General features: G+C 29.9%; 2 protein-coding genes across 2 annotated transcripts; both read right to left on the bottom strand.

Moving 5' to 3' along the window:
- Nucleotides 1–650: 650 nt before the first annotated feature.
- LOC120340917 (uncharacterized) lies at nucleotides 651–2,482 on the bottom strand. The gene is made up of 3 exons (XM_039409319.2): nucleotides 2,158–2,482; nucleotides 1,852–1,983; nucleotides 651–1,667 (listed from the first exon to the last, which is right to left on the bottom strand). Exons 1-3 carry the CDS (start codon nucleotides 2,264–2,266, stop codon nucleotides 961–963), a joined length of 948 nt encoding a protein of 315 aa, XP_039265253.2. The 5' UTR covers nucleotides 2,267–2,482; the 3' UTR covers nucleotides 651–960.
- Nucleotides 2,483–10,536: 8,054 nt separating this feature from the next.
- LOC120341535 (uncharacterized) lies at nucleotides 10,537–12,972 on the bottom strand. Its single transcript, XM_039410064.2, has 4 exons — nucleotides 12,838–12,972; nucleotides 12,563–12,695; nucleotides 12,194–12,325; nucleotides 10,537–11,431 (listed from the first exon to the last, which is right to left on the bottom strand). Exons 2-4 carry the CDS (start codon nucleotides 12,678–12,680, stop codon nucleotides 10,641–10,643), a joined length of 1,041 nt encoding a protein of 346 aa, XP_039265998.2. The 5' UTR covers nucleotides 12,681–12,695; nucleotides 12,838–12,972; the 3' UTR covers nucleotides 10,537–10,640.
- Nucleotides 12,973–26,281: the final 13,309 nt, after the last annotated feature.

Genomic DNA, 26,281 nt, shown 5'->3' with positions numbered 1-26,281 from the left:
ACTGCACGCCACCAATTTGTGATAAGAACTATCAAATTTCAAAACGAGCATTTTAATACTAAGCTAGAGCACAATAAATTCTCGCTTAAAAATCACTTTACGTCAAAACGGGCTAAACAATTTAATACTCTCGTTTAAGTGCAATTATGTTGAGAACAGTTTTCTGAAATAAAAGAATGAAGAATTGTTGTACAGCAACAAAAGAACTAGAGAAATAAAATTGAAATAATTATTTTAATAGTTATTTTAAATAATCCGTATGGGTAAGTATGAATTATCAGACTTACTTATATTTACTGGCTTGGTATGTGTAAGGATATAATGTTTTTCCTCATTTATTTCTTGTGTTTTCTCAAAATTGAGATGATTGAGTAATTATCACTTGCCGATGTCTCTAGCAATTTTTTTAAAAAGATTTTTATGTTTATACTTAACGATGTTTTTTTTAGAGATCTCACACATAAAGCGTCTAGATATCATTCTAATATATAATATATATTTTTGTCCTAATGAAATATCAAATAATCTATATTAATTCGAATCAATAATTCTAATTTCTTTGTAAAAATTTTGCAGTTTATGTTATTTTTTGACATGATGAAGACCGCCGGTTAGGTTTAAATATATCACCCTTGGTTCTATAATAGCGACAAACTGGGATAACACTGAACAAAATTTTGACTTAGTTTGTCTATACTTCATGCTTGGATTCACATTGCAAAGATTTATTACAAAAAATAGTGATCATACATCTTCCTCCTTTTTGATTTTCAGACATTTACACACGAAAATTGTCAAAATAATAGAGGATAAAAAATAAAACTCTATTTTTTTAGAATGGAAGAATAATTATTATAGCAAACATTTTTGATTTTGATTTTGTTGTAAATTAACAAACGATGTTTTATTCAGAATGTTGATGCAGTACTAGTTAAAACACTGTTTTATGTATACTTGCAATTAACAATCATCATTTTCAACTACTTCTGAGTTGAATCCAAAACCGCGCATCATAAAGGAAAGTCGGGAGAAAAAATCAAGTGAAAATGCAGGCTTTTTGGTTGCTTTGGTTGATTTGGCACACGGTTTCTTTGTTGTTTTTGGAGAGGGTGTTGGTTTCTTTACTGGGGGTTTCCGTTTTAATGGTTTTCTTTGTGTTGGTTTTCTTGCAATCGGTTTTTTGGTATTTAAAGGTTTTCTTCGGACAGGCTTTTTGACTGTCTTTTTTGGTGTCGGTCTTATTGCCATGGGCTTCTTCACAACTGGTTTTCTAGATGTAGGTTTTTTGGTCCATGGCTTCTTTGTTGCCGGTCTTTTTGCAGTCGGTTTTTTTATTGTGGGTTTTCTTATTGCTGGTCTTCTCGAGACAGGTTTTTTGATTGTTGGTTTTCTGGCCGGCTTCTTTGACACGGGCTTCTTTGGTTTTGGAACGGGCTTTCTTGGAATTGGTTTCTTCGTTGGCACAATTGGCCTTCGTACACTTGGTTTTGGTTTGACAATAACTGGTCTTTCTGATGGCTTTACTGGTGGTTTTACTGTTGTAGAATCGTCAACCGGTGGGTCCGGTACACAACCTTCTAGTAAACGTGGTGGTATGTGCTTTTTCTTTATTGGAGAAGCAATCTTCAATTTGAAATTTTCTGGAATAATGCCAGCTGATGTTCCCGCTGAAAATAAATGTTTGAATAAGTCGATTGGACTACCAAATCAATACAAAAGCAACTTGGCCATCGAGAATACTGCGTCAGATGCTCTTAAAGCCGTGATATTTGTGATATTGGCAATTTTAATATCAGCATAGTAATTATTGAGAAAAAAAATCAGAAAAATGAAATTACAAACGATGCCCACCTCCTTTCATAATACAAGTGCAATTGTATACACAGCAGTGTGAATATGCTTTGTGTCCACATTTCGTAGGGTCAACTATTTTCATTCTTCTGAAATCGTAACATGGAATAACTTTGTCTTCATATCCACTCACTGAAAATAAAAACAAATGAATGTTTGATAAATGAGAGAACAAACTTTCAACACACTTTACCACATTACCAAATTAAATAGGGTACGCAAATTCTATACAGTTCACATCAAAATATTATCTAGATTGGGTATTCAAAGTTTGAGAAATGTGCCGATTCAAAAACAAAAACATACCTGGAGCACATTGTGTTTTACTGATCTTGTATCGCAGTTGAAACGGAGTCAAACTAACTGACACATCAGCTAATACACAAGTAATAGCAAAAAATAGAAGCCCTTTCATGCTATTTTCAGAATTTAATGTACTAAAATGAAATAAAATATTATAGAAATATATACCAAAATATTAGAAAATAGGAAGTACATTGAAAAAAGTTTTATTTAACAAAAACGTTACATTAATTTCAGTATTGAATCGGAAATAAAATCAGGTTTTTTTCTCTGTTGCGTTTTTCTCAGTATACCAAAAATTTAGGTATAAACTTTTTTACAGATCTGCAAAACCTCTATTGTGAGGATCAAGACCCTCACAAAACTGTTGCTGAAGGTCCAACAGTAGTGCCTTTTATAGAAACAATACCATTATTTGACATTTGTCCACCTGCCCGTAGGCAAATTTATATGCGATTTTTTTTTGCAAAATTTGAATGCAGAGCCTCTTCGACTAGCGATTGATACAGTGTAAGTGCGTCATTTTGACGTCTTTTTAACCACAAGGTTTTTAAAACAAGGTGAAATTAACTTTGTTTTTATTAATGTAAATTAACGAGTTAAATATTTGTCTTGAAACTTTTATTGACAATTTCGTCAGTTTGAACATAATTTTAGCTATACAATGTTAATGAAATCACGATGTTAATCTAGAAGCACTCGATTGTGACAGCTATGTTAATTCGAAAAAGTTGGGAAAAATGTAATAAACTACATAAAGAAATATCTACAAAGACAATACTATGAAACAGAAAAAAAAAATTTGAATCTAAAATTTAACAGATAATAGAATCATTTCAAATATTCTTATTTTCACAATTATAACATGTTTACTTTTACGTCGACTTTAAAAGTTCCACGATATACATGAGTCACGGATGCACTGCACCCTCACGTCGGAATTGTCATTGCTTCGTGATTAAAAAATAAATACAAGATTATTTTGACAAAGTTGTAATCTCAATTACAACAAAATTGTTATCTTTTAACCTACGTAAATACACTTTTAAACTTTCACATTGTTATAATCATCTATAATATTAAGTTACGCCTTACTTAAACAAAAGTTGTAACTTTATGATTTTTAAATTTCTTGACATTTATACGGATTATTTAATATAATCTCGTCAAATGTCATCTATTTATAATAGAAAAATTGTCAGTTTCGAAGAATCAGAAGCTGTTTATTTTGTCATAAATGAAGTGACAAAAACGATTTCAGTGGAATTAAAATTGTTTAATATTTTTTGAACATTTTTAGACATTATGCCAAAAAATTAAAAATCTTTTTATCACAAAAATGTATTTAATTGAATAAAATTTGGAATATTAGCATTAGAAAATTGCATATTACTTGTAAATTGTTGAAGAATATTAGAAGTAATGCTTATACTATAATTTCGTAGTGTTTACTATGAAATTTGCAGAAGTGGAACAACGAAAAGACAAAAATTATCATTTGAGCCTGTATGACTTGCTCTCTTCACACTTCTCTATGTTGTTAATTTTGCATATTTTTATTAGTTTCTTGCTTTAATATTGTTTTGTCAAAGTCAATGCTTTATTCACATCTACTATTATACTACTTCATGTTTAAGTGGAAATATACTCATATCTTTGAAAACAGAATACGTTTCACTAATCCTGACCGAAAATGTTATAATTAAGTTAAGTTGTCTTGTTCGAGTAATTTCAAACTTTATTAAAAGTAAATCATACTTGTCACATATCTAAATGTAGGTTGAACGCATTGTTCATTTTTAAGAAAAGTTTAGTCCAAAACAAGAGTCATCTAAGGAAAGTTCACAGCTTATTGGGTATGACGTAGGCCTAATATTTAAGAGTAAACAAATTTAATATCAGTAATAATCAACTCTTATCTTTTTCCGACAATTGCAAATCGTCCTATAAGTTACGTCATTATTATCCTATCGACTATAATCAACCCTTTCATGAATTTCAAAAATATCTCCAAAATTTTTATGAAACTTTTTCAGTAGAAAATTACCATAGCAATATTAATGATTCCTTTGAACGTCCCAGTTTACTGTTATTTACCATTTCAAAGTTATAAAATTATTAAAACTTTATAACCGTTGAAGAGTTTATTAATTCATTCTGAAATGAGGCTAGTGCTTCATCACACAAAACAACTGATAAGTTAAAGATGGCTATATCGAATTAAAAACTTGTCGTCGATATATTTAACAAACACGAAGAAGGTACATTAAAATGGTGTGGTTTTAATTAACATACGCTTATGGATTTTATTTATCTGTATTTTATTTTATCTATCTATAAAATATCTTAAATATAACGTACACAAAAGTATCCACATATAGCCATTGAAATTAATATTGGCATTTCAGTTCATCTCTATTCAGTACAATTGTTCCTATTCGATTTTTGAATTTATTTTAATGTTTCACTTTTTAGTAAAACACTGTTCATTATTCCAAATTTAATGTGATATTACATGTTTATATTGACATTTTCCATCCGTTCACAGCAATTAAAATTACACTAAATTATAATACGATTCAATGTTTCTCCACAATGATCCTTCGTGAATACATCATTACAAGTTTAAAAATATAACCAAATTACTGTTGTGTATAAGAAGAGCAGTAGTTAATTGCAAGCAAGCTCAATGAGGATTGATTCATTTACGTCAATATATGTGGACGAAAACCTACAGGAAATAAAAATTCTTGAGAAAGTTCACCATTTACGTATTAACTTGCGGACTTGGATGATGAATGATGATAATGAATTTCATATACATATTTACTTCGCAAAATATTCCAATAAAATTCATAAAGTAGTGTTTTACAAAAGCAATATGATTTTTTATGCTTTTGATATTGTGAACAAGCATTTACGGAAAAAATATTATCAATTAAATATTTTGCAATGTTGAATAAATAAATATGTGATATAAAATCGATATTTTAAGTAGTCGAATAACCCGTCAACTGAGCCAATTCTTAGCTATTTTATAGTCGATACATTTTTAGTCATCCTGATAGTTGCGCACCCATAATCTCGACCAAAATCCTACATACATAGAACATGTCCAATCTTCTATTGGTAAAATCTGATATCCGAATTACACCTGGGAAATATATTAAAAATATGAATATACGAATAAATATGTTTTTTATTCATTACTTGTTCATATATTAATTGTAATCTATATTCTATAACAGTTTAAATTGTACATTTGAATAAAGCATGAATTTATCATTTATTCTGTGTATTTATAATTTTATACGATATTTTTCGTTTTCATGAATTCTACGTATTTCAATTTTATATTGGGGCTACATGATAACCAATTTAGCTAAATTTCCTGCAGGCACATTGTACTTCAATCCCGTTTTGTGCAGCAATAATTCAATAAAAAGTTGTTCAAATAAATATTATTTTGTAAATAGTTTGCTGAGAAGAATATAATTTATATAAACATGTTTAAATGCTTCGTTTTTCATTTAAAAGTCATAATTTGTTTGCATCATTATTTTAAGTTATAATATTTTTTTAAGTAAAATTTGAACAATAAAGCCAGCTACAATTTATACCCTGGTTATCCATTTTTTGTGGCTAGTCGTGGCAATAATTCAGATTTTAGTAAAAAATGATTTTGTTGCATAGTACAGTAGTCGCATTCCATAATATGTGCCTGGTGAAATAATACTAAAAATGATTACATTTATAATTTTTTTTCCAATTTTTGCATTATAAATTTTGAATACCAAGTAGGAAATAATCAATGATAACATGCATATGTTTACACTTTAAATGAACAACATATATAATTTTAATAATAATAAATGTGAGTGAATTTGGAAAAAATTAGAATATCAAGCAGACGTATTTGAATTGAATATATGTTAAATTCACAATCTTTTCACTTTTAATAAAAAAATAAAAAAATGTAGTGGAATTCAATGAAAGCGGAATCTAACTTCAAAATATGCTCTGAGAAGAATATTGCTTAATTAAATGAGAGTTAAGGTTTTAATCTTATCCCGTCCTAATCACCATTATAATTATATTTTATATGGAGATATTTCTGATAACGCCATTAACTCATTAACGTAAAAAATCATTTTAATCACAATTAAATAAAGGAGGATGAATACTAACAAATAAAGTCTTGTTTATGTAATTCGAAAATTTTATGTCTCATTTGATCTTTATGTTTCTATATTTAATTTATAAGAAAATTGAATTAAACCTTGTCGTAGACGAGTTATTACGTAAAAAACTCAATCTATCGACCTAATCTAGTTCTATTTTTACCTTGCTATGACGTTTAATCGTGGCAACAGCGATTAGGTCAGTGTGTCGATTCTTTGAGAGCATTAAGTAATGATATTTCTTTGAGTATAGTTTGTTAGGGATTACGAAAAATACGTCACTATGACGCCAATGATGTGAATGAAATTACGAATTGTGCCTAAAACCTATATTGACATGCGAACTTACGTTGGATTGTCGGCAATAGTAGTCCAAGGTGAAAATCGGCAATAAAAGCTAAGAGGTCACATAACAAAAAATAATCAAACAAAAACCGCCAATACCAAGTGGTAATAAGCCATCTGTAACAAAGTCGTCTGCCAAGAATAAATTTTCAAAACAACTTAGCAAAGAAAAATTAACGGATAAAAAAACATATACTTCTCACATGAAGCCAAGAAAGAAGCCTTGCGTTGAGAAAAAAACAAAACTTTTATTTTCTTTAGGGTTCTTTCCTCGACTTTCTTTTATGATGGATTAATTTGGTTTCAACTCAAACGTTGTGAAAAATGATTCTTGTAATTGATTAGCACGCAGCAGAATTTTTGAAAAAAAAAATGAATAATATTGAATTATTACATTTAGACATCGTCTTTTTCCTCCTATTTATTCTATTTCTTTTATTTGTTATTTTATTTCAATGTTTTCGATATTGTATTCTGAATTGATCAAAGTTGTTGTTAAACATACCTGATTATAGAACGTGATCTGATTCGTAGCAATTTATATTTCATAATAAATATGAATACAGAGTATCCAGTGTTATTTTATTCACCTCAGGTATTTCTTTTCGTCATTGATTTCAAGCGAAACAGTAATGCTTATTATACACATGTCATGCTCTATAGGTTATATAGAATAGAGCTTGTGACTATTCTTTAAACAAGAGAGCGATGTACAAATAAATGGACATGATGGCCAAAACGAAGTAGTACTGGTATGTAATGTCTGTCACAGCAGACTACCGTTACCATACCGCAGCTGGCCGCCATTTATCAACTTACGCGAAACGGAGCCGCCACAAGACGCGCAATTTTTAATTTTGGTGACGTCATCACACACAAAAAAAAACAAATTTCAGAGATCATCGAAATCTTTGAAATAAATAAAAATAATAGTTTCTAGCAAAAATTTAATCTTTAACCACTGAAAATTTCAAAGCAATTGGTCCAGTTGGTAAAGAAAAACGCGATTTATAAGTATAACAACATAAAAATAACGAAACGATCAATAGTTCCACTTTGTGTCCAAAACTGATTTATTTGTAATAGATATGGTGCCGGGTTAAAATATTAGCTTATAAATGAGACTGATATTTTAAACATAAGCTTGAGTTTGAAGCATTATTCGAAATGAAGTTGAAATATTTTTGTAAACGGAAAAATTCAGAGATAGATTAATGTTAGATTAATTGATTGATCTTGGTATTTTCAGCAATTATCAATATCGTCAAAGTATTGAGTAAGGTGCTAAACGTAGAAATCAGTTACAATGACTACTACAATTAATCTCTACGTTTATGCTTTTGAATAGGCAATAAAATTTCAAAGAGATGTCTGGGCTTCGTGAGTTGCTAGGTATTTTGTAAAAATCTTTTTTGACTGATGATTCGGTAATAAACAATTTGTTGAAAAGCCTTCAAAGTATTTTTGTTTGATTTCTCTTTGAAGTTATATTTTAACAGACTTCTTTAATATTTTTTGATTACGATTACTTTTATTTTTTTAATAAAATCATTTCTTGTTGCTTTATTGTTTTCATTTCTTCCCTGCAATTCTTCTTTTGACAATGAGACCAATGTACATATTCTGGCATCCGTAGCTGCATCAAAGAATTCTTTTTTGATGAAACAATTTTTGGTAATTTGTGTTACTCTGCAATGATCAATCCGTTTGGATTTCCCATTGCAATTACTAAAAATAAGAATAAATACGTGTCATTTTTAGCTTCCAATACCACCAATTTATGCTTGGTTCTGCTGTAACTTTCTGTCAAAAAGGGTTTCAAAAATATCGTGTAAGGTAAATGTAATCACTTTGATGAAGAAGTAACAGTACAACGATGGAGGTAATCTTTCTTTTTACAATTTTGTTTTAACTGTCATAAGTTTTAGGGCGTTTTTATACCTAACATTGTCTCGACTTTTCACAAAGAACCAATATTGAAATATGCTTAACATCTTCCATGTGAATTTGAAGCAAATTTTATATTTGAATATTACAAATTATTTTTGACAATTCGTCATTGCACTCAACAACGTCATACTGACGTAATTCTATTCGATTAAAATAAATCTTGAAACTATGATCGCTCTAGTTTGTCTTTTCTGCCTAGAGCAGTACGTTATATCTCGTTTAAAAATAGAACAGGAAAAGGTTTGACGTGAAAATAGAATACCATTGTATTACATAATTTCTTATTTCACAGTTTTTTTTTCCAAACAATAAACATACGCAAATTAATTGTAAGAAATGTGATATCATAGTTATGAATGTGATGATCTCAAATCGAGAATATTTTTAATTCTTTGCCTCTTGATTGAATTTGATATTGAAAAATGTATCATTTGTAACTATTCATGTTAGTGCAAAAAACGTTTATTTTGATGTTCAAAGAAAAATACGGTGATTGATAAATAAATATGTATATATGTTTTAACTTTATAAATTTCATTTAATATCTTGCAAAGAGTTTTATATCAGCTTATTTTTCCTATCTTAATTTCCTTTTCAGTATTTTGCTTCTAAATTGTTTTTATAACTACTGGACCAGATGCTATGACATTTTCAGTGGTTAAATATTATTGTTGTGCTATTACTTTTATTTGTTCCTAACTTTTCTATTAATCATATGACATTTGATATTTTACCCAAAATTTTCGCTGTTCAATTTTTATACATGGGAATACGGTTTTTATTCCGTCAAGTATGACGGCTATCTTTAATTTTGATTTTGTGAACTCGTGATACACGAAAGTCGGAAGTTTTTCGATACCAGTTAAGGCCTGTAGACTAGGTATGGTAAGTTACTTCGTGTCCAATTATTTGACCATTGCTCTTTGGTTTCGCAATAGCAATTATTGCATATATGTGCCAGAGATTATTTAGCCAAAGACATACAAGTAAAAAATGTATTTATATAATGGACGATTGCATAATATATATACTTTTAAGTTGAGCACTTCATGTTCCCTTTATTTTATTTTTTATTCTGTTCATCATTGCTGGGTATTTGAAATATAACCATTTAGTTTATTTCTATAATAAAAATAATCTAAAAAATAATCTCACTGTTTCAATTGCAATTTAACGACGTCATAGTGACGTTTATTAATGTGTAAAACAAATACAAATAATGTAAGATTTTGCTCTTCGACTTGAATTCATCTTAATTGTGGTAATCTTATCATAAATGCGTCATAATGTTTTTAAATTAGAAAACAGCACTTTATAAATAAATTACATGTGGCGTTTTTAAAAATATCAAACGTATGACGTCACAACACTTTGTACCTATGTGTATAAAATAAATAGAAGTTTTAAAAGTAGACAACAATCGTGACGAAAATCTTTCTAATATAAATGTTCTCAAAAATGTCTAGACTTTTACGATAAGTGTCCTTGACCTTTGAAAGCAGAATTTCGTTAAAACTACTTAAGACCGAAACGTTTCAGCTTTTATTTTCTTCGAAATACATTCTTTAATACGTCAATTTCTAATCATAAAATTTGAACACTATTTTTAATATATTTATCAGCCCATGTCTAATTTATAGAATTTTGTTTTCTGTTGAATGTTGTATTCAAATTAGGAATTGTAATTATGACCTATACAAGATTTTTGAAACGATTATCAAGCATATTTTTTGACCAAGGATAATATTAAATAGTGATAAATTTAAGACATCATTGAAATCCAACTTCAGAGAAAAGATTTTTAATTCTTCTGAAACATTTTTCTATTAACTGTAAAGACCGTAACTTGTCTCTGAACAAAACTGTTTTCTGACTGATCAATGATGTATATAAAAAAAAAACATGGTTTGTCTTTAGATAAAATTGTATTTATCCAAACATAAAATGCATAGATAAAAGTTCACCTTGAAAAAAAAACATTAAATATAAAAACTTTTTCATTGGGCTCAATCAACAATCATCATTTGGCTCTACTTCGTAGTTAAATCCAATTCCGTTTAGAATATTTGCCATGCGCGAGAAAAAGTTAAACGAAAAACTTTGCTGGTTCCTTCTCGTTGTTGTACAAGGATGATTGGTTTTCTTTGTAGGCTTAACTTTACGTATTTTGGTGGCTGCAGTTGGTGTAGTTTTTTGAAAATCTTTCTTTGTTCCTCTACCATGACTGGGTGTTTGTGACGACAACTTCAGTGGTTTGTTATATTGATTTGGCTTGCGATTGCTTGGTCTTTTTGGATGTGCTTGGCGCTTTAGGCCCTTCCGAGCCATTGGCTGTTTGATTTTAGACTTTATCGTGGATGCTTTAGTTGCACTTATTTTGACCCTTGATGGATCTTTCTGGTTTTTCGGTTTTTTTCCTAAACTGGCTTTAGATGCAATTTGAGAAAACGTTTTGCGCGGGGTTGGGCGTTTTTTTAGTGGTGTTGATTTGTTTTTCATTTTCGTAGAAACGGAAATTGTTGTCAAACGCCTGCTTTCTTTTGTTGACAAAGTTGAAGGTTGTACAGAGGCTACCTCGAATGAAAAGTATGTTGGCGTTGTTGTTGTCGTTGACGCCCTTGTACTTTCGTTCGCTGGCGTTGTACTTTGTTTGTTTTTTGGTAATGTTGTAGCAAAGGCAGAGGAATTACTTTTGTTGTCTGACAATTCTACATTAGTCACACAACCTTTGATTAAATTGAACTGAGAGATCAATTTGTTATTACGTAGTCGATAAGCTTCTGGAATGTCCACTGTTCCAGCTGAAAAAAATTAAAGAGTAAGCTAACTAAAATGTATAATTTTAAAAAATTAAAAAAAAAAATTAAAAATAAACTAATATTTAACTAATGTCTGTATTTTTATCCAATACCAACAATTCTAGAACAATAAGGTCTTTAATTTAGGTACCTGATAGTTTATTTTATGCATTTAAGAAGATCTCTTTTTTGTTTTCTTGATTATATTATTATAAGAAAATGCTACTAATCATATACTTGGTAAAATGTGGTTTATTTACAGTAAGTATAAACATATTATTGTAATCCCCAATGTACAAGTAAACATGCGTTTACCATATCACGTTCACCAAACTAATATTTGCCAACAAAATATATTTTAGAATACTTCTCAATAAGCTTAAAGGTCAAAAACAGTTAATATAGACGTTTTCTAATTTTCTTTGATTATGATATCCTGATGTGCAACCACGCAAAAAACGTAATCATAATCTTTATTACTTTTTTACTTCAAAAATAAGATAATAAAACTAATATGATATTTACTAAACCGGGTCTAATTTGAATAATCGTGTCATTTATATTAGTATGTTAATTTTTACTATACACATTATTAAATTGCTAACTGACAAACATTCAAACTATATATAAATTGAAGCATTTGCAAAATATATTAGCTTCGTCTCAAAATTGTCATAATTTTGGTATTTTTCATTTAGTTGGCTCAAACTTGAATATATGGGTTTTTCAATAGTGTTTTAATATAATCTGATAATATAATCATACCTCCTCTGATGATGCATCGGCAATTATACATGCAGCAATGCTTATTTTTCTTCAAACTGCAATCACTCGGGTCGACCAGTTTTTTTGTTTGAAAATCGTAACATGGCAAAATATGATTTTCAAATCCTTGCACTGAAAAAAAATGTAACATTAACGATATTTTAGTTATTTATTTTCGTGATGAAAATTTTTTTTAAAACTACACAATGTATAAATGTTAGAACATTTTTTTAAATGAAGTCATTTTGTTTTAATCTTTTTAATTTACACAATAAGCGTTGTGGTTGAGTTTTAAAACTATAATCACATTTAAAGTAAAAAAAATCGAATTGAAATTGAATTAAACTTTGTAAATATTCCAATTCTCACCTGGTGAACAATGGGCTTTACTTATTTTGTATCTCAGCTGAAAAGGCTTCAATCCACGACATACTCTGATGCAAACGCATAAAACAAAAATCGAGCACAGCTTTACTTCTCTTCGCATTTTGAGCCTTTCATCCTTAGAATGAAAAAAAAATATTTTGAAAGTTGGTGTTTTCAATTTCCTAAAACTTCTCATTTATTATACCAGATCCATACTTTGAATAAGTGTGAATTATTTCATTTCAATATAAAGTTACTTATACAAAAAAAAAACTCACCGTTTCAGTGTTATTTAAATAAAGTAACTGGTGTATACGGCAATCAGTAAGGACATAAGCGAGTCTTCTGCTACCGTACAGATGTTTTGATTGACATAAAGTATCTTGGTCATATTTGTATCAGTGCAAGCTTGCCCAAAGGCCAGTCTTTAATTTGTGTTGATCGCAAAGCTATCCTGGTTGGTTCATTGGTGAGAAATCAATTATATGTTGTTTGACCTCAACAATGACCTTGTCATGTCAAACAATTAGTGCAATGTTTGTAGTACAAAATATGGTATTATGTGTTAGTTAGTTCATAGCAATTATTTTAATTAATGATATCAGTTAGCTAAATGTTACACACTTTATCACAAAATTTTAAATGTGACTCAAATTTTACTGAAATTCAAACCAAATATATATATAGATAAAATCTAGAAATTATTTATGTACCCATTTGTATCATTGTTAATTTATAGAATCCATCTTTTTGAAGTGTGTGCAAAACTTATAATTACTGCATTTATATCACAAGACATACGTGGTGATGAGAAAAACATATTTGAGTGACTAATTTGTGTCTTGTAATTTATTAATTTAAATATTAGATTGTAATATGTAATGAATATAAATATCTTCATAATTTGTGCACTACATAGGTTTGAAATCAACAATTGGAAAACATTGCCAAAAATTGAAAAAAAATTCTACGTTTCTTGTCAATTTCCTGAATTTTACATAAAAAACGGCACAGAGGAAAATACTTGTGAGAAACGTTTAAAACATCATTAAGTACTTGTGTTGTAAGTATATGTAAAAATTTTATTTCCGGTACTTAACACCTTTCGTTAATTTATTTAAACTGCATACTTTTATAATGATAAGTATTGAAACAGAAATCTTGATCAATTCAAGAATGTTCAATTTACCAAGCATTTATTTCTCATTAAACTTTAACCCAGTTGTGAAAAATAAAACTTTACTTTAGAAAAGTAATAGAGTAATAAAGCCAGTATGCGAAACTTCGAGACTTGAACTCGAGAATACACGCAAAAACGCTACTATACTTGAGAATGCAAGCACGCTTGATGTGGGAAAAATCATCCGACCATAATGATTGTCATAATTGCCTACTAGCTAAGCAGATGATCTTATAATAAAAGAAGCTTTTCTGAGAAAAACTAATTCTCCGATTTGATGAAAGCCTATTAGATATAGCTGTCTTTGCCTAAGTAGCCTCCCAATAGATTTTGTTCTCAAACTATTGTGAATATTTATCCTATAAATGAAGTCTAATATTCAAATAAAATGTTTTTTATCTGTCAATTTGTTTTTATACATGATTAAAGTAACGTGTCAATAACTCCACGCGATCAATCAAAATATGGAAATACCGAAAACGTATGTAATTTTAAACTTTTCTTTTAAAAACATTTGATCCTAATGAAATTTTCCGTCTTGGCTTATTTTCACCGTTGATTATCTTGGTGAGTCATTGATTGTTTTCAAGTCAACCATTTCCTTGCCGTGATTGTATCGTTGTATTAATTGAGAGTAACAGCAAAAAAACTCTGGGGTCTTGTGTATATAAGCCGGATATAATTCCCTGTATGAGTTGTCCAACATTACCCGTAATCGGTTTATCTAAAAATACAAGTTTCAGGTCACGTATCGAAAGCGATCATTTTAAAAACACAACATAAATGCACAAAAAAATAGACATTTAACAGTTATTCATCTTGCCAACACATTATAGTAAATTAAGATGATCGTCCATGTATGGCCTTCCTATCCAATCATTGTTAAAGTGATGAATAATATCCCTATTAAATCGTCTATCATCAAAAATATCACATCATTGGTAATCGTATTAAAAATTATATTTTTATTTATTTACAAAGTAAATCACTTTATCTACTTTAAGCGGTATGATTCGACCAAATAAAAGGTTCAAATGAACTCAAATACGAAGCGTGACATATTTTATTTGTAAAGTGCAAAGTAGGCAATTTTTGCACTGTTGAAGCATTGTTTCAGTGGTTTTATATGGGAGATTTTTCTTTATTATTACGGTTTGAACTTTGAATGACTTAATTGAAATTAATTTAATTTTCAATTTGTCAAGTATACACACTGAAAAAGCATCTAAGCTTAGCCTACGAATTGTATTTCATTATCTTCCGAATTTTAATTCATGCATATATTTTTTATTAAAACACCACCGATTTAATTGTATTCATAATGGAAGATATGTATGTTATAAACAATATTACAAATTTTTACAATCATAGTGATATACTTTTTTCATAAAATTTTCTAAATGGTTTGACGACCCATATTTCCAAAATAAGGTAAATCAAAATTGCAACGTCAGAAAACGTGCAACAACAAAGACCCTTCAACAAGCTATCGAAAACTGCTCACCTAAACAAATATAACCACAATACGGATATTTACGTTCAATTTGAGGATCCGCCCAAAACAGACAGAAATTATCTTAAGATCTATACGAACAAGAAATAAGCTTTAAAACATCTTAATATTGGTCATGTTTATCACGACAAAATCTTCACAATTCAAGGCAAAGAATTTAGGTAGTTGTTATATCACCTGGAGCTGTATAATTTACTTCGCTTTTGTACCCTACGACAGATAATTTTCGTTTGTCGAATACAAAAATGTACATATACATAAAATGTAAGTTCAAAAAATTTCCCACCAAGATTTCAAAATTATCAAATTTATTTTTAATCTTAGGATCAAAGAACTATTTAGGTGCAATCATGTTTGACTGAATAGACAATACACATGCTTGTTATACTACTGTATATTATTTTTTAAATTTTTCTCACCGATTGTACTAAAAATAAACCGCAATATTGGTCGCTGGCAAAACATTTCAAACACCTACAATTATAGGGTTGAATTTATAATTACAAGCGAAAGTAATACTTTGTGGCCTATTAAGCCATGCTATTTAACATATAAATTATATTCTGGTCATTTGGGTGAAACTTTATTACAAAGCACAAAGCACGAGTATTATACATGATACAGTAGATTTCTGTGCATTATAATTAGCCTACCATGATACACTGAATGAAAAGCATTGTTCGTCACAAATGATTTATCAAAGATGCCTGCATTGAAGTTTGTTCTGTGAGGTGGATGCGATCAATGAAACAAACTAAGTACGAAGTCCATTCCACATTTGAATAAACCCAATATCTTAATGATTCTGTTCTTGTATGTGCCATCAGTTTTATCGAAAAGTTTGACACTGAAACATGAAAATAAGCTTATAAATATGATATAACTTTTTAGTGACAAGTACTAATATCTGAATAGATTGAGCTGTTTTATCGATAAAAGTTACTGATTTAAATAAATATTGGTTATCGTTGTTGAACACGTTCTTACTTTCAAAAAATTCATCTTTTTGCCCTAATCAAACATTTAAAAGTGTTTCTGTAGTTTTCTCCCTCTCTTGTAAAATCTATGTAAGATGATTGCAAACATGAGAATCATTTTAAACGATACTGATAGAATAGATAGCTAATTTAGATATATGTAATAGGAAAATGTCACCAAAACGGCGACACGTTTGTATGCTTTAGCTATGTATGTGGAACGGTATACTTTCTCAATAGTTGAATTTATATGCTTTGAATATTTATGTTAAGAACTGTTACATAAATATAACATTATTTTTAAAGTATGAGATTTTAAACAAAAATATTCCAATAAAACTGGTAGTTATGATAACTAAAAAATATGAATGGTATGTAAGAAAAATATAAATAGGTACAAGCCATTCTCCTTATGATTGTACATCCGTTCGTGTACAAAATAAATTTTCATATTCGGCAATGTTTGAAGATATTATGATATTGTTATTAGTCATTTCACGGTACAGTCTAAAATATCTGAGTTATAACAAGCTACTACATTTAAATTATATATTTGTTTCGACGTTTGTTATATTGACCACAATATGACCTGCACCGGATGAAAATTTTTTGAGTGTACAAATATTATCAATAAAATTATAAGATATCACGATCTCAAATTGAAAGCTGCAAATTGTATAAACTTACATGTTATTCCGTCATAACTTTTTCAATCAAATTAATTGGTTTCACTTAGTCATGAAATTGCGATATGAAAGATCTTTGTGCAATCATAACAAATAAGAGTGTGAGTATTTGTTGTTGTTCTCAGCCTTATCATAAACATCCAACTCGATTTGTCATTATATCAAGCAACCGATCAAGACTGTCAATCATCTAAAACACCGAAGAAGGATCAGGAAAATGTTAAATGGGCAATTTTAATTAATGTTTATTATGTCAGTAAACATGGTCATATTTTTAAAAAAAATTAAAGAAATAAAAAAAGATTTTTTTTTTAAATAGCAAGATGTCACATATATATATATATATATTATTGAGATGAAAAATGGTTCTAAGTGTCGAATTGAATTTTAGGAACGATACTCAATAAAATCACGATTTTAGTTACAAAATCACCATGAAATGATAAAGATAATGTTTCAAGATATATGAAAAATTGTGGCACGATAAACGCTGATGATCTCACCGTCTGGAAAGTTTTTCCCCAATGTGTTTGTTGAGTTATAAGATTCGGTTTCATCTACCTAGACTTAAAGTAAAAAAGCAGATTTTTCCGACGAGTTAAGCTCAATCAAATAAATATTACTGCGGTACAATATGATGTAACTCATAACCGCATACATATACATTGGAAGTATATTTTTGTTTATATCACTAACAAAAGACATGCAAAAAAAAATATACCAAATTTCGGATAAAATATATGCAGATTGGGCAGTAAACAGCAACTTATGGTCAATATTAATTTCATAAAGTGAAAATACGCTATGACGTGATGCAGATGAAATAATTTTAAAAAATATTGAAACTTAACATTATGGATAATCGCTCAACTTTACTTAGCCTTGAGGTTACTTGCCGTCGTCGTATTATTACCCATTTAGCCTATTTAAAATATGCTTTAACTTGAAGATTTATCTGAATTGATTTTTAGCGAAACTTGCTACGCCCATACTTTAGGAAATAATTCCAATATTGTTTGTTGAGACAGACGAGACGGCTTATGGTTATTCACAGATGTTAAGGAATACTTAAATATATCACTTTGTATTCATAATATGATATTTATTTACCTGTGAGTTATAATCTATAATCACCGGATTTCCTAATGTGTAAAATTGCGAAATCCCGTTTGGTAATTGCTATTGGCTTTCTTATCTTAATCCTATTGTAAAGTGAAACTTAAAAAAAAGTGTAACAGTTCTATAAAGTTAAAAAAATGAGTTAATAATTATATTTTTGAAATCATTTGCTGCGAAACAGATACATATGGTGCATTCATTGACGTATGAATTATGGGTTGTAAAATGTTTTATTGACTGTAAAATTTTCATACAATTTGTCTAGTCTCGTTACATCGCTTCAATCTGTGTTTACGGTTATTACAAGTAATCCTATTGGATCAACTTCAAAGATTTTAAAGTACTTTGTTGGCTAAACGCTTGAAAGGTACTGCTCATTATATTCTGAAAACAATGTCGCGATTGTTTTTAGTTTTTCGATCCTGTATCACTGTTCAGAAGTATTAAAAGCACATTTTACACATTTTATTTTAGTGCTACATGATGAGGATCAAAATTTTAAATCAGCACTTTACTGCCGTTTTTAGATCTAATCTGTAAAACATGGTTTTCAAATTATCTTACACTTCTTGTCATTCGTTTCTTTCGACGTGAGTTGCTTTGAACACTAAAAAAGATTAGTCACCCAAATCAAGATAATATCATGTATTGTATTATCTATGACGTGAAATTCGTCATGACTGGCGATGAATACACAGATATATATCTCATTACACGCTTCGGTTTTTAAGATGTACAGTATTCAATAATGACTCTTTTATACTGTAGACATCAAAAATGGAAGAATTGGCAGAAATGATAAATTTGTGTTAGAGATTAGACCTGTGTCTTAGAGTAATCTAAAAACGATTATAAACAATCACTCTTTTTAATCGCTGCGATCAAATGTCGGAGACTTCATTAGTGGGAAGACATTGGGGTTGGAAGCTGGAACTGTTGAACAGCTACCGGTACCGTAACTTACCAGTACCGGTACGCCGACTGTCCTAGCTTCCCCAGGTTCTGTGACGATAATGATTCTGCGTTTGGTCTCAGCGTAAATTGAAATATTGAATGCTTCGGGTAACAACTGTGGTATCAAATCTTTCACAGTACTGGCAAGTCTACCGTACCCAATCAAAAAACGTCCGACTTTTGCTGAGCACGAAATCCGATCACGGAGCAGCAGCGCAGTTCCCTTCTTTTAATTTTGATGACCTCATTACAAAAAAATCCGTTGTGAAAAAAGAATCTCATAACGACCAGAGAAATTATTGAAACAAATCAAAGTAATGACCTTCTAGCGACAACGACAATCTTTAACCACTGCAAATCAATTGGTGCAGAAAAACGTCTTGTTATTCACAAAAACAACAACAAGAATACTGAGAATAACAACAACATAATAAAAAACGAACCATAAATCCACTTCGTATCTAATAATGAAAACATATAGATATACAAGATTGTTATAAATGAAAACAGAAATGAGTGCACGGGGTAGTGGGTGGAGAACGCAATAGAAAAAAAATTCAAATGGGGAAATGCTTCGAAAAAGTAAGAAGATAAAAAAGCCAGAAAAAAAGAAAAAAAGCAAATGATAAGAAGAAGTTTGTGGCAAAAATCAAAAATCAATGTCAAATTATTGCATGCAACGGAAAAATATATTTAAACTCAAGCAATGAATTTGCAACCTCTGCTTCATCTCGGACGCTTTATATGCTTTGAACTTTATCTTGTTTAACACACTTCAATTTTGATAATTGACAATCTTTGAACAATAATGTTTTAAACATGTGCGCTCGTAGAACAAAAAGTTAGGGATATCGAAAGATATAATGCAAGCAATTTATTGAATTGGTGTGATTTAAAGACTTTTACCAAGGATTAAATTTATATGCACAAACTCATGTAAGTTTACATAAATGTCTGGGAAATATCAAAATAGTTTTTGGCATTACTGAGACATTACTAATCTTTAAATCTTGTTTTTGAGCAATCAAAGCCTTGAATCAACAACCATTATAATTTGAAGCATACATATATGGTATGAAATGTATTGTACTAAAATAATAGATAAGAGATTAAAAAAATATTATTTTAACATTCGTTTATCAATTTTCATATATTCTATAGATTTTTGATCTTTAGAATTTTAGACTATCTTACGATTTTTAATTTGACATACCTTTTAAGTTGTAGTAACATTTTTTATACTGACGGAAAAAAATTACTGCCATTAGTCAGACTTGCTGGGGTAAATTGTACGCCAATTTTTTTGTCAGGTGGTCACAAATGGAACATATGGCATAATATCATGCGTCAGCATATAAATACTGTAGATATGGTGACTTTTGGTAAAAGCTATGTTTTATATTATACGACTTGAATGCAAAATTTGACTGACGTGGAAAATTTACTGCCATTAGTCGGACTTGTTGGGAAAATTGTACGCTAATTTTTTGTCAAGTGGACACAAATTGCACATACTGCATGATATCATTCGTCTGCAAATAAAGATTATAGAATGGTGTGTTTTGTTTTATAACAAAAAGTCTCAAAAGCCAAATTTATTGACAGATGCTAATTTTTTTTTTGATGCTGCCCTAAGATAAAATCAGTAAATTGTTAGTAAATTGCACCCGCCACTATAATTGATAAAATATAATACGATGCTGGCACGGCATTTTCTAAAAATACACAGGAAATATGCCACGAGACTTTTCAATCGTATTCTATCAGTATATTATATCATTTTCGTGGCTCTAAACACAATAAATACCTTTAAGACCACATGAAATAATAAGCATGTATCAAACATATGTCAGAAACGTATTGAATGAAGGTAAAAAGTAGGAACTAGAAAACCCGATAAGATTTTTTGAAATATACGACTAAAAAGAAAAACAAACATAATAATAACAAAAATGATGAAGAATATTTGAGATATCGCTAAATCTACATATTTATCTAAAAAATAAAACGATTTTTTTAGAATACTATTTTGTAGTAATATATTTTACAACGTAATGTAATATCAGTACAAAAAAAAAACAGAAATTGAGATGGACAAAACCAATTATTCCAATAACTCTCAATCGTTGGAATTTACGAACTCGTATGGAAAAATGACCGCGAAATTTGTTTTCTTACCGAGATATTCCTCCGTCTCAGGTATCCGTAATAAAAGTAGCGAAAGAGTTGATTTAGAAATGTGAGAAGAAGTAAAGACGTGTTTACGATAACTTAGTTTTAGAAATTTGATACACTTGCTCTTATCTTATCATCTACATGGTTCAAAAGTCTTCACCAACCGCAGTCAAATACTTTTAAAACCGTTTAAAATTGAGACTGAGAACAAGAAATATCTTTGATGCTGTCGATATTTTTTATCCGGCTCAAGTTGAGTTTGACAATTTTGAAGAAATTATGTTGTTTTCCCTCACTTTATTTGCATTAACGTTATTTATGAATGTTGTCTATTGGCATGCGACAATATAATGGAAAATTTATTGTCAAATATTTCACTCGAAGTATTTATTTTTCACATCATTTCTTCGATCAAGCAATCAAAAATTACAAATCATTCAAGAAATTGACGTTTAAGATCTTGTGTGACAGAGTATACTGCTTTATGGATTGAAAAATAAACTATCAAATTCTACTTAATTAAAAGACAATTTACTATGCATGACGAGAATTTTATGGGTGAATAAACGCTCCCAAAATAACGATCGAATCGACATCAAATCATCATCAATATTAGGAAAAAATTGTTATGTATTTTATGTTATTATTCGTGTCTTTCTTCATTTTAACATGAAACTCAAAATTTCATCTGTTATACACAGGCTAGTTTTTATTCATTTCTAATAACCTATAAACGCACCGAGTGATATTTGTTTAAATTCATAACGAGATTAATTTATGATATTGATTCAATAATACATTCAGATGTACAGCACAGTACGGTAAAGCAGTCACAATTTGTTGTTAACTTCAACGCGTATTATTTTACATGATAAAAAAATAATCATTATTAAAAAAATAAACGCCACGCAAATCGGATTTATGTGAATTTTAAATTATTTATTGATACATGTCAAAACCTAGAATATTACACTATATTTACATGACCATAACGATGCTGTACACAAACCTAAAATTAGTTTAGAATAACCAAAGCTGTTTACACCAATATGAGCAGTGAGAAGCGGGTTTGCTGAAAAGATCGGTAAACAAGAATGCCAAAAAAGGTCAAGCATATCGGAATAAAGTGTTCCCATAGAATATAAAATGAAACAGCCTAATTTTAGGTAAAATGTCGGATCACATATGATAATATATAAGAATTTGGAAAAAAAATAGCAGCTTCATCCGTTTTTGTGTAATGAAAATTTGAAGCACTTTTACACTTTCAGTTGCGAAGAAAAAGGGGATTTTTCCAACAACAACAATAACCCAACTAACAACTACAAAAACAACAACAACTATCCAGCAAAACCATCGGTATGTACACTTTGTTTCTAAAGTAATCGCATATATAAACCTATAGCTTATATTTTGAAATATTTTTTTTTATCATGGGTTTGTTTTTAAGCCTCATAGCTTTTTCAAAATGCTGGCACAAGTCACTGGTTAGAACGTTTACTGTCATGAGAGAGAGAGAGAGAGAGAGAGAGAGAGAGAGGGCGTGTGGGTTTACAGGTCATCGAGGCTCCTGACCCATGATAATCCATTTGATAAACTACAACAATGCTCAGACATTTAGACACCAAATGGCATACGGAAAGGGAATATTGAGATTTCCTAGGAACAAAGGTGATTGTAAAAATATGGGACATAGTAATTTATCGACTTTTTTTTGTCTTGAAGTACTGAAAATTCTTCAATGGTTCATTACGTGCACAAAAAGGCGTTTTCGTTTCCAAGATTCCAACGAAGACAAGGACTGAGTTTTAATATTCAATGATCCACTCCGGAAGTGTCTAATTGTTTTACAATGGGAGAGTCAAGTTTCCTTGCCCAGCCACACAGGAAATCTTTGACGATAATTTTGATGCTTATGCATATCATATCTGAATATTTCAATTTGCATTTTTTGTAGATAAAGGTTAGCGAAAATTATCGTATGTCTCGTGTTTAGTATATAACACATGCAAAACTTCGTACGGCAGTTTATTAAACACTCGTTTTCACAATATTCTCGTTAAACCGGTTGGATAGATAGCAAGTTTAAAACGTTGCAGTGCTCCAGGCGACTTTGTTACTTCAATAGTATCGATTTTTTTATTATAAATTCATTTATATAAAACTGATATCACTTTACACACAAGACTGGGTTAATTACGCCAGTATCTATTATTATTAAATATTAGCAGACAATTTTGCTTCTGTCACGTGGTTTACATTAATTTACTTTCAAATCAATCGATCAAGTACCATGGGTAAGCTATTCCATTTTGAATAACATACATTGCTATATGGGTTAGCGTACAAAATATACAATGGTGTTATCATGTGTTTTGTGTTTAGTATACAACACATGCAAAACTTCATACGGCAGTTTATTAAACACTCGTTTTCACAATTTTCTCGTTAAACCAGTTGTACAGATAGCAAGTTTAAAACGCTGCAGTGCTCCAGGCAACTTTGTTACTTCAACAGTATCCACTTTGTTTTTATTACAAATTCATTTATATGAAAACTGTTCGCACTCTACACACAAGACTGATTTAATTACGCCACTATCTATTATTATTAAATATTAGCAGACGATTTTGATCTTGTCACGTGATTCACATTAATTTACCTTCAAATCGATCTATCAAGTACCATGGGTAATCTATTCCATTTTGAATAACATACATTGCTATATGTATTGAGATGAACTGAGATCAATTTAGAGTGATTCGTATATGTCAACAGTTATATGAGTGGATGATACAGTAAATTCGCTACTCTAGTTTGATGAGTTGCGTTAATGATTCTGGATTCTTTGAAACTAAGAAGGCTACTTTGTCTTAATAGCTGCGTGATTAGAATTTAACTCGGGGCGTTGGTATGGAATATTTCTAACAAAAGTTGATACCAATTTCAAGAAAAAAAGGAAAAATTTGTCTAGTTTCCCGTCTAGTCAACGTATACGAGATGCCCATTTTAGAAGTTGCGTGATTTTATGGTAAATATATCTGATTTGACGTTTTATTATTGGAAAATGAAGAGTTGTTTTTCATTTCTAAATTTCCCCAACTCGTGCAACATAAATCGGTTTATAATTTGAAGCGGCCATTTTTCTTATCTGGATAGAACTGAGAAATCGAATTTTTGTGGGCTATTTTAATGATTGTTATCAAACTTGAGTCGGACTTTATGAGGATATTTATTTCATTTTATTGCAGGGGTGAGATATAGAAAAAAATCGTATTCTACGTACTAAGGTATTTCAAAACTTATCAAGTACGCGTCACTTGACTGATTGCACAGATGGCCGATTCAGATAATAAAACCCAAAATAAACAAGAATGCAAGAATTAGCAATAAAGTTATATCTCAGATAATATAATCAAAAGCAAGCTCTGTACTTTTTTTAATCTCAAGATGTGTGGTTGTGACTCATTTACCCTTTTGACTTCGTTTGATACTCAGCGCTATGTATGTTTAATTACTGTAAATTTATATACGGAAGCGAAATTCTCCGAATCTTGTTTTATCGCATATGTTCATCAACAAACAACAAATACATTACATAATGTAATATTATAAGAATATGCGAACACAAGCGTACTACACAACTCCAAGATATATTATTATATTACAAAATATCAATCGTTACATAAATGAAAGCAAAGACTTATACATGGAAATGAAACTTAGGTCAGGCTAAATATAGAACTTCACCAAGAAATGCTGATTCAGCATTTATTTATTGTAATTCTTTGTGATGTATGGTGAACTATTATAGCTAATAATATTTTGAACTTATAAACCAAGTGATTGAAATAATATAATGTTGTCATGTTTACTTTTTTGTTCATGATATTAGAGATCCTTAAATGCAAGGCATCAAAAATGCAATAATGTGAAACAAAAAACCCACAAGTTTTGTAAAACTATATATGACCTTCATGTTTCAGCGTGGAAGTGCACGTCATGAAAGTGCTTCATCGTGTACAATAAAAATATTGTGATTTTTTGTGTGAACCCCAACGAACTGGGTTCACTTTTTTGCCCTGATCAAATACGCCCGCGTAGACACGTGTAGATTACGTGATAAAAATTACGTGATATTGTGTTACAAAAACTTCCTGAGTTGTTGTTCTGATAGCTCACGAACAAACTTACATATTCGAAGTCATCGAAATTCCCAATCACCAAATATTTTTCTCTATAAACTAGAACTAATTGAAAATATAAATGTTTGCGCCGCTCGCGTTTTTTTTTTTTTTTTATTGCAAAGCGTAAAATTTCCGATTTAGTCATTCTGTGGAATGTAATTTGTTTCAAAATAAAAAGTGAAAAAATCGCTAACCAAAAAAAAAACATCAACAGTTTTAATAAATTTTAAGTCGACAAAATAAACCATTGTTTTTCTTCTGAGGATTTTTGTTGATTGAAAGAATCACAGAATCACATGATTTCAATAATGAAACAAATATAGAGAAGAAGCGGGAACTACATATTTTCGATAAACACACTGTTTTATCATCTCATGTTATGTGTCATGCGCATTTTTTATGAGTTTAAATACCTCAAACATGACATGGTTTGTCTTTGTTTACTACTCTAGGTTTAAACAACAACCCAGTGTTTGTAAAAAGTACTAGCAGTAAAATTAAGTTACATTCGATATGTGCCACAGAGTATGATATCGAAAAAACACTGTAATATATTGCTCTCTAGTGTTGCTAGTGAGAGAATTGAACAATATAAAACACTTTTTTGTGTGCATCGACTATATACACAGCACGTCCAATAGTTGAGGCATTCTAATTGAATCATTTAATTTAATAATGAGTAAAGTACGCATGCTGTGCAGTACTTTTCACCTTAAACTTAATTCCACACACAGCTGTTGTTTTGTAGTGAGAAACGATACAGCCGCTAGACGTCGCATTAGTATTTGAGCGACCAAGGATATTCTGCCTAAGCACACATGTCGACATACAAATCATGTTACACTATAAACTGGGAAATGCCCCGTGTGTTACAACGAAATAATTAATGTTAGATTAGATATTGCCGGCATTTTATAACATGTACCGGTAA

The sequence above is a fragment of the Styela clava genome, chromosome 14 (assembly GCF_964204865.1).
Source record: "Styela clava chromosome 14, kaStyClav1.hap1.2, whole genome shotgun sequence".
Classification (NCBI taxonomy): domain Eukaryota; kingdom Metazoa; phylum Chordata; class Ascidiacea; order Stolidobranchia; family Styelidae; genus Styela; species Styela clava.
The sequence above is the reverse complement of the archived record's forward strand: the minus strand, read 5'-3'. Positions and strand labels throughout refer to the sequence as shown.

Coding starts and splice junctions, on each gene's coding strand:
- LOC120340917 (XM_039409319.2), bottom strand. CDS start 2,266: ATGAAAGGGCTTCTATTTTTTGCTATTACTTGTGTATTAGCTGATGTG. Junction 1,984..2,157: donor TAAAACACAATGTGCTCCAG/GTATGTTTTTGT, acceptor TTTTATTTTCAG/TGAGTGGATATGAAGACAAA. Junction 1,668..1,851: donor CACTTGTATTATGAAAGGAG/GTGGGCATCGTT, acceptor ATTTATTTTCAG/CGGGAACATCAGCTGGCATT.
- LOC120341535 (XM_039410064.2), bottom strand. CDS start 12,680: ATGCGAAGAGAAGTAAAGCTGTGCTCGATTTTTGTTTTATGCGTTTGC. Junction 12,326..12,562: donor TAAAGCCCATTGTTCACCAG/GTGAGAATTGGA, acceptor ATTTTTTTTCAG/TGCAAGGATTTGAAAATCAT. Junction 11,432..12,193: donor CCGATGCATCATCAGAGGAG/GTATGATTATAT, acceptor AATTTTTTTCAG/CTGGAACAGTGGACATTCCA.